At 46.4% G+C, this 14,672-nt stretch overlaps 1 protein-coding gene across 1 annotated transcript in view; it reads right to left on the minus strand.

The window, feature by feature from the left end:
• las1l (LAS1 like ribosome biogenesis factor) overlaps positions 1 to 14,672 on the minus strand; it is an 83,233-nt gene that overhangs the window by 16,845 nt on the left and 51,716 nt on the right. The window contains exons 11-12 of the mRNA XM_048544181.2: positions 14,076 to 14,413; positions 4,470 to 4,620 (exon numbers count right to left, since the gene is read on the minus strand). Coding sequence (XP_048400138.1) covers positions 4,470 to 4,620; positions 14,076 to 14,413 — 489 coding nt within the window. The remainder of the gene's footprint in view (positions 1 to 4,469; positions 4,621 to 14,075; positions 14,414 to 14,672) is intronic.

Below are 14,672 nucleotides of genomic sequence, written 5' to 3' on the forward strand. Positions count from 1 at the left end.
ACTCCCTCTGTCAGGGCTGTAGTGATGAATGTTTACCTTTATTACTTCATTTTAGTAATCTATACCTAAGGTTTTGAACCTAGGTATTTCTGAACCAAAGGAAGTGCCAGAAAGTGCAACTTCGTACACTTTTCACTGTATTCATGTATTCACAAAATTGTGTACTTGGGGGAATAAACCTAATTCTAATTATTTCTTTATATGTATTCTGTTCTTTATTGTACTCACTCTCAGTGAGCCTATATACAATTCTTAGCAGTGCTTTCCTTCCCTAATTGATTCTGTCAAACTAATTTTTCATCTTGAGCCAAGACTATTTCATATTATGGTATGGAGATCATCCTTCCTTAACAGTACAACGCCAACACAGCTGAATATTCAGTTCCCAGCCTTTGCAAACATATAACACGATGGCCATTACAGATACATCTATTTTAAATTTTTATTGTATTTTTAAATTTCATCTAGTTAAATATGAATTATTAATGTTAAGTGAAATCAAATAAAGAACCTCTAACATTGCCTTCGACCTCTACCTTTTTCGCTGATGCACTCACTGTTTGCATGCCCTGCCAGTTACTGTCACACTCCTGTTATTATTCCCTGTATTAATGCGTTTTTCCTTTCTTTAACTTCCTAAATGTAATAATGTACTCTCACTCCCAAACCCGTCAGTTTAAAGCCCTCCTAGCTAATAGAATCATTACATTGTTTCTAGATGATAAACAGACTCAACGGCTGAAAGAGATAATGGGAACTGCAGATGCTGGAGAATCCAAGATAATAAAATGTGAGGCTGGATGAACACAGCAGGCCCAGCAGCATCTCAGGAGCACAAAAACTGACGTTTCGGGCCTAGACCCTTCATCAGAGAGGGAGATGGGGTGAGGGTTCTGGAATAAATAGGGAGAGAGGGGGAGGCGGACCGAAGATGGAGAGAAAAGAAGATAGGTGGAGAGAGTATAGGTGGGGAGGTAGGGAGGGGATAGGTCAGTCCAGGGAAGACGGACAGGTCAAGGAGGTGGGATGAGGTTAGTAGGTAGATGGGGGTGCGGCTTGGGGTGGGAGGAAGGGATGGGTGAGAGGAAGAACAGGTTAGGGAGGCAGAGACAGGTTGGACTGGTTTTGGGATGCAGTGGGTGGAGGGGAAGAGCTGGGCTGGTTGTGTGGTGCAGTGGGGGGAGGGGACGAACTGGGCTGGTTTAGGGATGCAGTAGGGGAAGGGGAGATTTTGAAACTGGTGAAGTCCACAGTGCCACAATGATGCCACCCGTAGGTTGCAGGAACAGCAACTCATATTCCGCCTGGGAACACTGCAGCCTAATGGTATCAATGTGGACTTCACCAGTTTCAAAATCTCCCCTTCCCCAACTGCATCCCTAAACCAGCCCAGTTCGTCCCCTCCCCCCACTGCATCCCCCCACTCGTTTTGTTCCCTTACGAGGTGACACCCTCAGTGCTATTGAGCCTCCTGTGAGTGCTCTTGTACCGTGCTGGTTTGAATTTATACGGTCTGATTTTTGCGGCTTCCGTTAGGTATCGGTTCCGGCTGTGCATCATAATGGTCGGTATATCAGATCTAATTCAACGTGTTTGACGAATGGAGTCTGCGGACGAATGCCAAGCTTCCAAGGATTCCCTGGCTGCCCTCTGTTTGGATTGTCCAATGATAGTAGTGTTGTCCCACTTGAAAGCATGGTTTTTCTCATCTGTGCATATTGAAACCAAGGACATCTGGTCGTGTTGTTTAGTTGCTAGGTGGTGTTTGTGGATGTGGGTTGCTACTGGAAGCAGCAAAAACCAAACCATACAAATTCAAACCAGAAAAATACAACAGCACTTCACAGGAAGCTCCACAGCACTGAGGATGCCACTTAGCAAGAGGACGGAGCTTCTGCCAAACCCTCCAGGATAGCGAACACACCAGTATCTACAATCCAGTCATTTACACTGCTGTAGTCAGCTTGATAACAGCCATTCAATTTGAGTTATTGATTGCATTCACTTCCACCAGATCAAGGGGCATTAAGCTTCAGTCATTAATGCTCACTGTGTTAAAAAGTTCTAGCTCACTGTTTTCCTACATCTCTTGCCCGGGAGCTTAGATCTTAAAATTCCATCACTCATCAAATCTCCCAGTTCAGCATTCTGTCTAACTGAACTCCATCAAGCTGGGTTCCATGTTATTTATTGAATGAAGTCAAAGGCAGTGCACAAAATATTATAGCAGTGAAAATGAATATGGCATGTCAAGGCTACACTGTTCATACATATCACAATGCAAGGAGATGCAGTACAACTGCTAGTTCAGGTTTAATACAGTTAACAATGCTTTGTACATTATCTGAAGAGGTAGCATGAATTAAATGTTTGCTTTACATATTCTACTTTAGTCCATATTGAGAGCATTTAAAAGAACTGCATTTCAGTGACTGACTTGAAGGATCACACAATAAGACTTCAAGCTTTAATGCCTCCTGTATTCAACATACTAACAACGTAATTATAAAAACTATTTCCATTGACAACTACTACTCTGAACTTCAAACAACATTATCCCATTTAGCTTCTAAAGCAACTAGAAATTTCTCTGTGGTTATACTTTGCCTGTAAAAAGTTCCAGCTCCATTTAAACCCTCATAAACTTGGTCACTTCCATTCAAATTTAAGCTCCCAACCACATTCTATGGGGTTAGCAAAATAGATCGGCTGTCTCTGTAAGATTCTTGCAGAATAACTGGTCTGTCAGGGTCAGTTATATTCTTAGGAAAGTACTCATTGCAGTAAGTTGAACAAGTGATTTTTAAAGACACTTGCCCTCTAAAAGCTCACCTCTGTAACATGAATCACACAGTCCTTGTATTGGCTACTTAACATTAAGTAGCTATGCTGGGCCCCCTTGTAGCACAGTGGAAGTGTCCCTATCACTGGACTGAAAGGCTAGGGTTCAAGTCCCATCTGTTCTGCAGGTGTGTATTAACATCTGAGCAGGTCGATTAGAAAAGTAGGTTAAATAAATTCTGTAATTCAAATTGCAGAAATTCACCAAAGATCCTCAGACAGCACCTTCCAAACCCATATGGTAACAATGGACAAAAGGGGATATATGGGAACACCACCACCTATAATTTCCACTCTGAGCCACTTACCAGCCTGACTTGGAAATATATTGACATTTCTTCGCTGTCGCTGGGTTACAATCCTGGAATTCCCTCTCTTAGGGGTTGTGGTTTTACCTACAGCAAATAGACTTCAGCAGTTCTAGAAGGCAGCTCACTGCCACTTTCTCAAGGCCAACTAGGGGCAGGCAATAAAAATGCTGGCTTAGCCAGTGACAGCCACATCTCAGGTCCAAAAACATAATTTTACTGTCTGTAACACTTTTCTACTGATATTAAAATTAATAAATTTGTTGCATTATTTAAAACACAAGCCTACAGTCTAACAGCATTTAACCTTGAAAAGTCGAAGACATGGGACCAGGACATGGAATGATCCAGCATGATAGGCTAACTTTATGGGCTACACAGGTACACTCACAGGAAGCAAGTCATAATTGACTGGGGTAATGTTTCTCATTGAGTATACTGAAAACACTGGAGTTAAAAACAGAAGACCACAACAAAAATGCTGCAAGTACTGAAGTGCAGGAAATGCATCAATTTTCTCTTTAGTTCTCCCAAATACATCACTCAGAGTATCAATTCAACAGCATTTATTGCCCTATAACACCCACCAACATGCCAAGAAACATGGAAGTTGAACAATTTGCTCACATTAATTTGACAATTATTTACTTTAAATATATTACTGATGCACAAATTGAAGACAAAGTAGGAGGAGACAATTTTGTGCTGATATTGAAACAATGTCTCAAACTGCAAGACACAGTCATTCCTCCATATCCCTGAGGGTTCTGTTCCTGAGAATCCCCGTGAACGCTGAAATTTGTAAGTACAGAGCTTGTTAAAAATAGGTTAAAATGGTTACAAATATTGCGAATACATGATTTTTGCCCATAGGCATTGATTTTTATTGTTACTTTTACCTTTGCAACGGGCAGGCGAATTCACAATTCCTGATTGCACAGATACAGAGAATTTGCTATAAGGTTTAGAAATGTTATAATGAGACTATTTCATAATCTGACAGAGGGATTTATTACGCAAAATTATTTTTCTAACCAACCTGTTCAGAGATACTATTACACACCTCTGGAGCAGGTGGGGCTTGAACCCGAGCCTCCCCATCCAGGCATAGGGACACTTCCACTGTGCCACATGAAGGCCCAAACTGGTGGTTTCAGTTATTTTACCTACCGATACTACAAGGGACCATCATGTTCAAACAAAATACTGCACATTTACCAGCAGGTATGTCTTTAAGCTGCCCACTGTTATTATACCATGTTTTTGGCCACAGATTTCCAAGTTGCTTAGTGACAATTATAATGAAATTTGACCATTTACCTTAATGCAGGATTAAAATCATCCAGGCTGTCCTCTGTTATTGGCTGATGCAATACAGGCATCAAGGTGTAATTGTCCACCAAGAGGCAATCTGGGTCTTCTTTCTGACCTGGTATTTTACCTAGTGGGTAATCCTTCCATGCAATTTGATCTACAAAGAAAAACATGACTTTACTATAGGATTTCACTCTTCAATTGCACAAAACAAAATTTCACAGAACTGGGAAAAAAAACTAATGACAGAAAATTTCACATTAAAAGTTTCAAATTAAAGATAGTCTCCCCAAAGGAAGTTTCATTTTGTCTTTGAATACACTACTTCTTACTTGACCATTCTATCACACTGTTAGATAAGCTTGTGGAATTCTGCAACGGAGTTAATTTTCATTCAGGGAGTGGACAGTGACTGGGTATGATCTTCATGATGTAAAAGGACCAGAGTTACTCATGAGACAGACATGACTGATGTAAGTTTTGACTTGAAGATCAGCACTCCTCAGACAAGGAGGGAGACCGAAGAAGCAGAGCCTTCATGGTAACATCATCATGGGAATGGAACACACACAATTGATCAAACAGTGTATTATAGACCAGCCATCCAGTCTACTGAGCTAACCAATTCCTGCCCTCCTCCTTATCACCATATATCAAAAGACAATTTCTAGAAAGTCACTACACACCAGAGGGGATTTTGACTGATCCATATTCATCCTGCAGGTCTCCCTCCCTCTCTTCAGGGCTTAAAGTACGATAAGCAAATAATGACCAACGAAAGAGTTAAAGATCTCATCCATGTGTGGATCTAGCATAACATTTCTTTACTAAATTCCCTACCATCTATTGGGTGAGGCCATTATGGTATCTCAACCTCTAAACGACAGAGCTAAACACATTCAACTCAAAACAAGAATTAGTTCTCTATATCTGTTATCACAAACTGCTTTCTGGACTCATGCAATTAGAAAGTGTGAAATCAAAATTCATCTTCACATTGAAAACCCTCCAAGAGGTTCTGTAGCACTACCACTCTGCTAAATGGGATAGATTTCAAATACATCTACCAAATCAAAACAGGTACACAATGTCAAGGATGCCCAACAGCTGCAGCATTATATTCAACTCAATCTTTTACATTAAGGATCTAGACATCCCCTAATTTTTCATTAGCATCAACCTGGGCTTAAACACTGGTTCAGTGAAGAGTGCAGGAGGGCTTGCCAGGAGCAGTACCAAGCATACCCAAATATTAGGTGTTGAAATGATGAGGCTACAATATAAGACTGCTTGCATGCTAAACAGCTGCAACGGCTTATGATAAACAGACCTAAGCAATCTAATGGATCAGATTTAAGCTCTGCAATCGTACCTTAAACAACCATGAGACTCATAGGCTATTAAACAAATGACAGGAAGTGATGAATCCATAAATATCCCGTTAGTCAAAAATGGAGAAACTCAGCACAACACTGCAAAAAAGATAAGGCCGAAACATTTGCAACTATCTTCAGCCAAAAGTACTGAGTGGATGAGCCATTGTGGCCTCCGCCTGAAGTCCCCAGCATCATAGATGCCAATCTTCAGACATTTCAATTCACTCCACATGATATCAAGAAACAGCTGAAAGTTCTGAGCCCTAACATTCCAGCAATAACACTGAAGACTTGGGTCCCAGAAACAGACACGCCCTGTGCCAAGCTGTTCCGATACAGCTGCAACACGATCTGCCCAGCAAGGTGCAAAATTGTCCAGGTATCACATCCACAAGGACAAAATCAACTTAGCCAATTACTAGCCCCTCAGTCTAAACAAAGAACAATACAGCACAGGAAATTGACAAAATCAGGAGAGAAAGAAGGATTTGAGGAAGTCTGAGCAGATAAGGTGAAGGACAGTCCAAAGAGATTCTACACATTTTTTAAAAAGAGCAACTAGGGAGACAGACAGCAAGACATGAGCGGGCGCGCGCGACACAGACACAGAGAGCGAGGGGGAGGGAGCGGGCGCGCGCGACACAGACACAGAGAGCGAGGGGGAGGGAGCGGGCGCGCGCGCGCGGGAGGGAGGGGGAGGGAGCGGGCGCGCGCGCGCGGGAGGGAGGGGGAGGGAGCGGGCGCGCGCGCGCGGGAGGGAGGGGGAGGGAGCGGGCGCGCGCGCGCGGGAGGGAGGGGGAGGGAGCGGGCGGGCGCGCGCGCGCGGGAGGGAGCGGGCGCGCGCGCGCGGGAGGGAGGGGGAGGGAGCGGGCGCGCGCGCGCGGGAGGGAGGGAGGGGGAGGGAGCGGGCGCGCGCGGGAGGGAGGGAGGGGGAGGGAGCGGGCGCGCGCGCGCGCGGGAGGGAGGGGGAGGGAGCGGGCGCGCGCGCGCGGGAGGGAGGGAGGGGGAGGGAGCGGGCGCGCGCGGGAGGGAGCGGGCGCGCGCGCGCGGGAGGGAGGGAGGGGGAGGGAGCGGGCGCGCGCGCGCGGGAGGGAGGGGGAGGGAGCGGGCGCGCGCGTGCGGGAGGGAGGGAGGGAGGGAGGGGGAGGGAGCGGGCGCGCGGGAGGGAGGGGGAGGGAGGGGGAGGGAGGGGGAGGGAGGGGGAGGGAGCGGGCGCGCGCGCGCGGGAGGGAGGGGGAGGGAGCGGGCGCGCGCGCGCGGGAGGGAGGGAGCGGGCGCGCGCGGGAGGGAGGGAGGGGGAGGGAGCGGGCGCGCGCGCGCGGGAGGGAGGGGGAGGGAGCGGGCGCGCGCGCGCGGGAGGGAGGGGGAGGGAGCGGGCGCGCGCGCGCGCGTGAGGGAGGGGGAGGGAGCGGGCGCGCGCGCGCGGGAGGGAGGGGGAGGGAGCGGGCGCGCGCGCGCGCGGGAGGGAGGGGGAGGGAGCGGGCGCACGCGCGGGAGGGAGGGGGAGGGAGGGAGCGCCAGACACCGAGAGCGAGAGCGCGCGCGCGCCAGACACAGAGAGCGAGAGCGCGCGCGCGCGCCAGACACCGAGAGCGAGAGCGCGCGCGCGCGCCAGACACCGAGAGCGAGAGCGCGCGCGCGCGCCAGACACCGAGAGCGAGAGCGCGCGCGCGCGCCAGACACCGAGAGCGAGAGCGCGCGCGCGCGCCAGACACCGAGAGCGAGAGCGCGCGCGCGCGCCAGACACCGAGAGCGAGAGCGCGCGCGCGCGCGCGCCAGACACCGAGAGCGAGAGCGCGCGCGCGCGCGCGCGCCAGACACCGAGAGCGAGAGCGAGAGCGCGCGCGCCAGACACCGAGAGCGAGAGCGCGCGCGCGCGCGCGCCAGACACCGAGAGCGAGAGCGCGCGCGCGCGCGCGCCAGACACCGAGAGCGAGAGCGCGCGCGCGCCAGACACCGAGAGCGAGAGCGCGCGCGCGCGCGCGAGACACCGAGAGCGAGAGCGCGCGCGCGCGCGAGACACCGAGAGCGAGAGAGCGCGCGCGAGACACCGAGAGCGAGAGAGCGCGCGCGAGACACCGAGAGCGAGAGAGCGCGCGCGAGACACCGAGAGCGAGAGAGCGCGCGCGAGACACCGAGAGCGAGAGCGCGCGCGCGCCAGACACCGAGAGCGAGAGCGCGCGCGAGACACCGAGAGCGAGAGAGCGCGCGCGAGACACCGAGAGCGAGAGAGCGCGCGCGAGAGACAGACACAGAGAGAGAGCGAGGTACACAGAGAGCGCGCGCACGCGTGCCAGACAGACATAGACAGAGGGCGCGCGCGCACCAGACACAGACACAGACACCCGAAGGTTGCAGGAACAGCAACTCATGTTCCGCTTGGGAACCCTGCAGCCCAATGGTATCAACCTGGATTTCACAAGCTTCAAAATCTCCCCTCCCCCTACCACACCCCAAAACCAGTCCAGCTCATCCCCACCTCCCTAACCTGTTCTTCCTCTCACCTATCCCCTCCTCCCACCTCAAGCCCCACACCCATTTCCTACCTACTAACCTCATCCTGTCCCCTTGATCAGTCCGTCCTCCCCAGACTGACCTATCCCCTCCCTACCTCCATTCACCTTTACTGGCTCCATCCCCACCCCTTTCCACCTGCCTGTCTCCTCTCCACCTGTCTTCTCCCCTATTCATCTTCTATCTGCTTCCCCCTCTCTCCCTATTTATTTCAGAACCCCTTTCCCCTCCCCCATTTCTGCTGAAGGGTCTCGGCCCGAAACTTCAGCCTTCCTGCTCGGCCTGCTGTGTTTATCCAGCTTCACACTTTGTTATCTCCGATTCTCCAGCATCTGCCATTCCTATTATCTCTGATTCAACTATGAAGAGACTACAGCTCTTTAAAGATCAACTTAGGTTGTCTATGTGGGGAATGACAGGAGATGGGAGACCTATTAAATGAACATTTTGCAGTTTTCATGGTGGAGGAAGAAATGGAGGCTAGGAGAACATGGAAATAAACGTTAACGTCTTGAAAACAGTCTACATTACAAAGTAGTAGTACTCTAGGTCTTAAAAGACACGAGTGGATTAATCTCCAGAACGTGATTCAGTATATCCCATGTGGCGGGAAGTTCGGGAAGAAACTGCTGGGCCCCTAACCGAAATCGGTGTATCATCTACACCTACGGCTAAGGTGTTGGAGGACCGGAGGTTAGTTCATGTAATGCCTTTATTTAAGAAAGGCTGTAAGGAGAAGTCTGGGAACTACAGACTGGTGACAGTCTGACACCATTGGTGGGGATTCTGAGAGATAGGATTCACATTCATTTCAGGCAAGGACTGATTAGGGATCGTCAGCATGGCTTTGTGCATGGAAACCCATGTTTCACAAACTCAGTCGAGTTTTTTGACAATGTAACAAAAAGATTGACGAGGGCAGAGCAGTGGATCTTGTCTCAACGGAGTTTAGCAAAGCCTTTGACATGGTTCCACAGAGTTGATTAATTAGTACAGCTAGATCACATGAGAAACAGGGAAAGCTTGTCAATTGGATACAATGTCGGCTTGATGGTAGGAGACAGAGGTTGTTGGAGGAGCGTTGTTTTTGGACTGGGGGCCTGTGACCAGTGATGATCTGCAGGAATCTGTGCTGGGTCCAGTTTATTTTGTGAATTTAGGAGGTTGGCCCACCAAGACTGTGCTGACACAGGTCTTTCTAAATTAAAAATATTTTGCCTCCATGCAGTCCATATGTCCCTATTGTTGCCTATTCATATCTGTCAAGATGCCTCTTAAACATTGCTACTGAATCTGCCTCCAACACCACCTCTGGCAGCACATTCCTGGCACTTAGCACCCTCTGTAAATATCTTGCCTCTCACATTTCATCTAAACATTGCCCATTTTACCTTAAACTTATCTCCCCCAGTAATTGGCATTTCTACCCTCAGAAAAACATATCAACTATCCACACTTCTAAATTTTCTAGTCGCTCTTCTTACGTCAACATTCATGAGAAAACAACCCAAATTTGCCCAATCTCCTCCAAGCCAGGCAACATCCTGGTAAACTGTTACCCTCAAAGAAGCCACATCAGAATGGTATACAATATTCCTAACCTGGAATTCTAGACAATTGCAAAATGACCTGCCAACTTTTATATTCTATGTCCTGACCGATGCAGGCAAGCATAATACATGCCTCCCTGACAACCTTATCCACTTGCATTGCCACTTTCAAGGAACTTTTGACCTGTGTGCCTAGATCTGTGTATTGAAGCTTCTAAGGATTCTGCCATTTACAGCAGGCTTCCACCTGCTGCATTAGATCTTCCAAAATGCATCATCTCGCATTTGTCTGGATTAAGCTTCTTTTGCTATTTTGCGCCCAAGTTTCCACCCATTCTACATCCTGATGTATCCTCTGGCAAATCGGCTCATTATTTGTAACTCCTACAACTTTTGGGTCACCCACAAACTTACTAATCAGGCCACCTACACTCTCCTCCAAATCATTTATATGTTTATTAGGTACAGCAGGGGTCCCAGCACTGATCCCTATGGAATATCAAACATAAAAGCCAAAGAACTACACATGCTGGAAATAAGAACCAAAACAGAAATTGCTGGGAAAACTCAGCAGTCTGGTAGCATCCATGGAGAGATAGCAGGATTAATTTTTCTGGTCCAAAGACCCTTCTTCAGAACTGTCCTGTTTTTGTTCCTGTGGAACACCGCTTGTCACAGATCTCCCTTCCACTGACACTCTCTCTTCTATGACTAAACCAATTGTGTATTCATCTTACTAGCTCACCACAAATTTCATCTGACTTTTACCTTTTCCATCAGCCTGCCATGAAAGATCTTGTCAAGCACTATATAGACAACATTTACTGCCCTGCCCTCATTAAGTATCTTTACCCGGATAAGATTTATCCAGGCCCGGATCAGATTTGTCCTCGGCTGCTTTGGGAAGCGAGAAATGCAATTGCTTCGCCACTTGCGAAGATCTTTGCATCCTCGCTCTCCACTGGAGTCGTACCTGAGGACTGGAGAGAGGCAAATGTAATTCCTCTCTTCAAGAAAGGAAATAGGGAAATCCCCGGCAATTATAGACCGGTAAGTCTCACGTCTGTCGTCTGCAAGGTGTTAGAAAGGATTCTGAGGGATAAGATTTATGACCATCTGGAAGAGCATGGCTTGATCAAATACAGTCAACACGGCTTTGTGAGGGGTAGGTCATGCCTTACGAACCTTATCGAGTTTTTTGAGGATGTGACTAGTAAGGTTGATGAGGGTCAAGCTGTGGATGTGGTGTATATGGACTTCAGTAAGGCATTTGATAAGGTTCCCCATGGAAGGCTCATTCAGAAGGTCAGGAGGAATGGGATACAGGGGAACTTAGCTGCTTGGATACAGAATTGGCTGGCCAACAGAAGACAGCGAGTGGTAGTAGAAGGAAAATATTCTGCCTGGAAGTCAGTGGTGAGTGGGGTTCCACAGGGCTCTGTCCTTGGGCCTCTACTGTTTGTAATTTTTATTAATGACTTGGACGAGGGAATTGAAGGATGGGTCAGCAAGTTTGCAGACGACACAAAGGTCGGAGGTGTCGTTGACAGTGTAGAGGGCTGTTGTAGGCTGCAGCGGGACATTGACAGGATGCAGAGATGGGCTGAGAGGTGGCAGATGGAGTTCAACCTGGATAAATGCGAGGTGATGCATTTTGGAAGGTCGAATTTGAAAGCTGAGTACAGGATTAAGGATAGGATTCTTGGCAGCGTGGAGGAACAGAGGGATCTTGGTGTGCAGATACATAGATCCCTTAAAATGGCCACCCAAGTGGACAGGGTTGTTAAGAAAGCATATGGTGTTTTGGCTTTCATTAACAGGGGGATTGAGTTTAAGAACCCAAGTGGACAGGGTTGTTAAGAAAGCATATGGTGTTTTGGCTTTCATTAACAGGGGGATTGAGTTTAAGAGTCGTGAGATCTTGTTGCAGCTCTATAAAACTTTGGTTAGACCGCACTTGGAATACTGCGTCCAGTTCTGGGCGCCCTATTATAGGAAAGATGTGGATGCTTTGGAGAGGGTTCAGAGGAGGTTTACCAGGATGCTGCCTGGACTGGAGGGCTTATCTTATGAAGAGAGGTTGACTGAGCTCGGTCTCTTTTCATTGGAGAAAAGGAGGAGGAGAGGGGACCTAATTGAGGTATACAAGATAATGAGAGGCATAGATAGAGTCGATAGCCAGAGACTATTTCCCAGGGCAGAAATGGCTAGCACGAGGGGTCATAGTTTTAAGCTGGTTGGTGGAAAGTATAGAGGGGATGTCAGAGGCAGGTTCTTTACGCAGAGAGTTGTGAGAGCATGGAATGCGTTGCCAGCAGCAGTTGTGGAAGCAAGGTCATTGGGGTCATTTAAGAGACTGCTGGACATGCATATGGTCACAGAAATTTGAGGGTGCATCCATGAGGATCAATGGTCGGCACAACATTGTGGGCTGAAGGGCCTGTTCTGTGCTGTACTGTTCTATGTTCTATGTTCTATGTTCTATGTTTACTGCTTCCTCAAAAACCCAGTCAAGTTTCTGCAACACAACGTTCCCCACACAAAGCTATGCTGCTTTTCACTATTAAGCCTATATTTTTCCAAATGTGAGCAAACCCGATCACCAAGAATCTTCTTCGATAATTTCCCTACCACTAACATACGGCTCACTGGCCTGTAATTTCCCAGATTATTCATGTTGTCTTTCTTAAAGATGGAAACAACGCTGGCTTTTCTCTAGTCCTCTAGGACCTCTCCTGTGACTAAACAAGATACAAAGAATTCAAACAAGGCCCCACCAATTTCGCCACCTGCTGCCCTCAGCAATTGGGATCCAAATCAGACCTGGGGACTTGTATACCTTAATGCTTTTTAAAAACACCCAACACCTTTTTTTATATTGACATGCCCCAGGATATTAACAGACTTCTCCCGAGATTCACAAAAAAAAACAAAAAAGATCAATAAGGATTAGTGATTTCCAATTAAAAACAAAACAATGCAGCTCATCCCCTCCCATCACGCTGAAAGAAATTACTCTTAAGTTGAGAAGAGTTCTAAAGATACTCCCAAAACTGTCACATCCTTCATGTGCAAAAGCAGTTGATATTGGCAGACCACCTGACCATAAATAGTATCACAGCCAATTCAATCCGGTCCTCCTTCATCTGACATACACAGCTTCTGGTGTCAGTCGCAGACAATCAAATCAGAAGGCCTAGGTGATGTCTTTCCTTCTAATCTAAAAAGTGCCCTAATCCACTGGACAAGTACAGTACCAGAATAGCTGCCCTGTCCAAAAACACTGAATTCAGCCCAAATCAAAAATACTTAAAGGTCTAGCTCAGTTTATGATCTTAATACTATACTGTGTAGTATCTTTTACTCATTCAGCATGGGAGAAGTCAAATTAATATTTCAAATGATATAAATATGGATGCTTATTTCCTTTTAATGAAATCTTGTGTTGTCCATTTGCTCCCAGTGTTAAAAAAAGCTTCAACATATTTACTGAAGTAATTATTTGTGAAATAAAGTGCCTAATTTAGTTTGCCATATATTTTGATTAGCCTTGCAAGGAAGGATTTGCACTTCTGATTTTCACTTAAATCAGCATCAAAATGGAGTCATTTGCAACAACAGACCTGTTACAGCAACAAACTGTATTTGCTAAAAGAACGTAACCTACGATTAGGACGAAATTGGTCTCTTTTCACTATACAGATTTAAGTTTTAAATCCAGCAATTAAGTCAATGGCTCATTAGTTGGTGAAATTATTAAGCTGGTATCAAGTAAGAACATGTCAACATCACAAATTTAATTTTCTTTTGGAAGCACCGCTTAAATGTTTACATAAAATTCCACTGTGACTTACTTTATTTGCAGTTAATAATTATTTAGACTGACTAAATTCAGTAATCATTTTCTGAAAAATGTGCCTCTGGGACATCTCAATCTCAGAGGCTACTGACATGGAAACTATAAGCAGTAGAATTGCTCTTGGGAGATGGATGCTGACAGTTTGTATCATACTTTCCAGACAATACTCAACCAAAGGATTTTTAATGCAGTAGCTAGGTATCTAAACTTGTTTCACCAGAATGTGTAAGCGTAAAAGCTACAAAAAGAAGTGTAACCATTTTAAATATCAGCATTAACTTGAATAGAAGATTTTTTCAAAATACTAGCATACCTGTGCATATCTGCCACACTGACCCCTCCAGTGCTTCAATCTTTTCAGAGAATATCTCAAGATTGATTGTTTGTGCCATTTCTTCACCAGATGTGGGGATCATCAATGGCTCAATGTTCTTTCTAAAGTCCGTATGTGCCATATCAGTCAACTCACTTGGAGACTCAATCCCACTCTTCAGTTGGAGATTTTCCACAGTGTACACTGGTAACTGGCCGTGGCCAACAGGAAAGTCAGAAACGCTGAAAGAGCCTGGCTCCTGAATATATATAGAACACAGCTGGAGCAGTTTCTGTTGTGTGGAAATGGGTAATGGAGAGTCCATATCAGTTAAAATCCTGAAATTGCACAATAAAAGTCAGGTTTTATTTAGGTTGCATCTGTATTTTGAATAAAAGATACGTAATTCAAAATCCAGCAGACCTTTGTTGATCTGTTCTACAAGAGTTCCAGTTAATAATAGAAGTCAGACAAATTGCTAAGGAATAGAAACTCATGAGTAAGATGGGAACCATAAAAAAGGTAAGAGTTAAAATATTTATATCTCCAAGGAAAGGGATATCACAATATAAAGTGTCATAAACCAAGACTTATTTT

Source organism: Stegostoma tigrinum, chromosome 15 (assembly GCF_030684315.1).
Source record: "Stegostoma tigrinum isolate sSteTig4 chromosome 15, sSteTig4.hap1, whole genome shotgun sequence".
Classification (NCBI taxonomy): domain Eukaryota; kingdom Metazoa; phylum Chordata; class Chondrichthyes; order Orectolobiformes; family Stegostomatidae; genus Stegostoma; species Stegostoma tigrinum.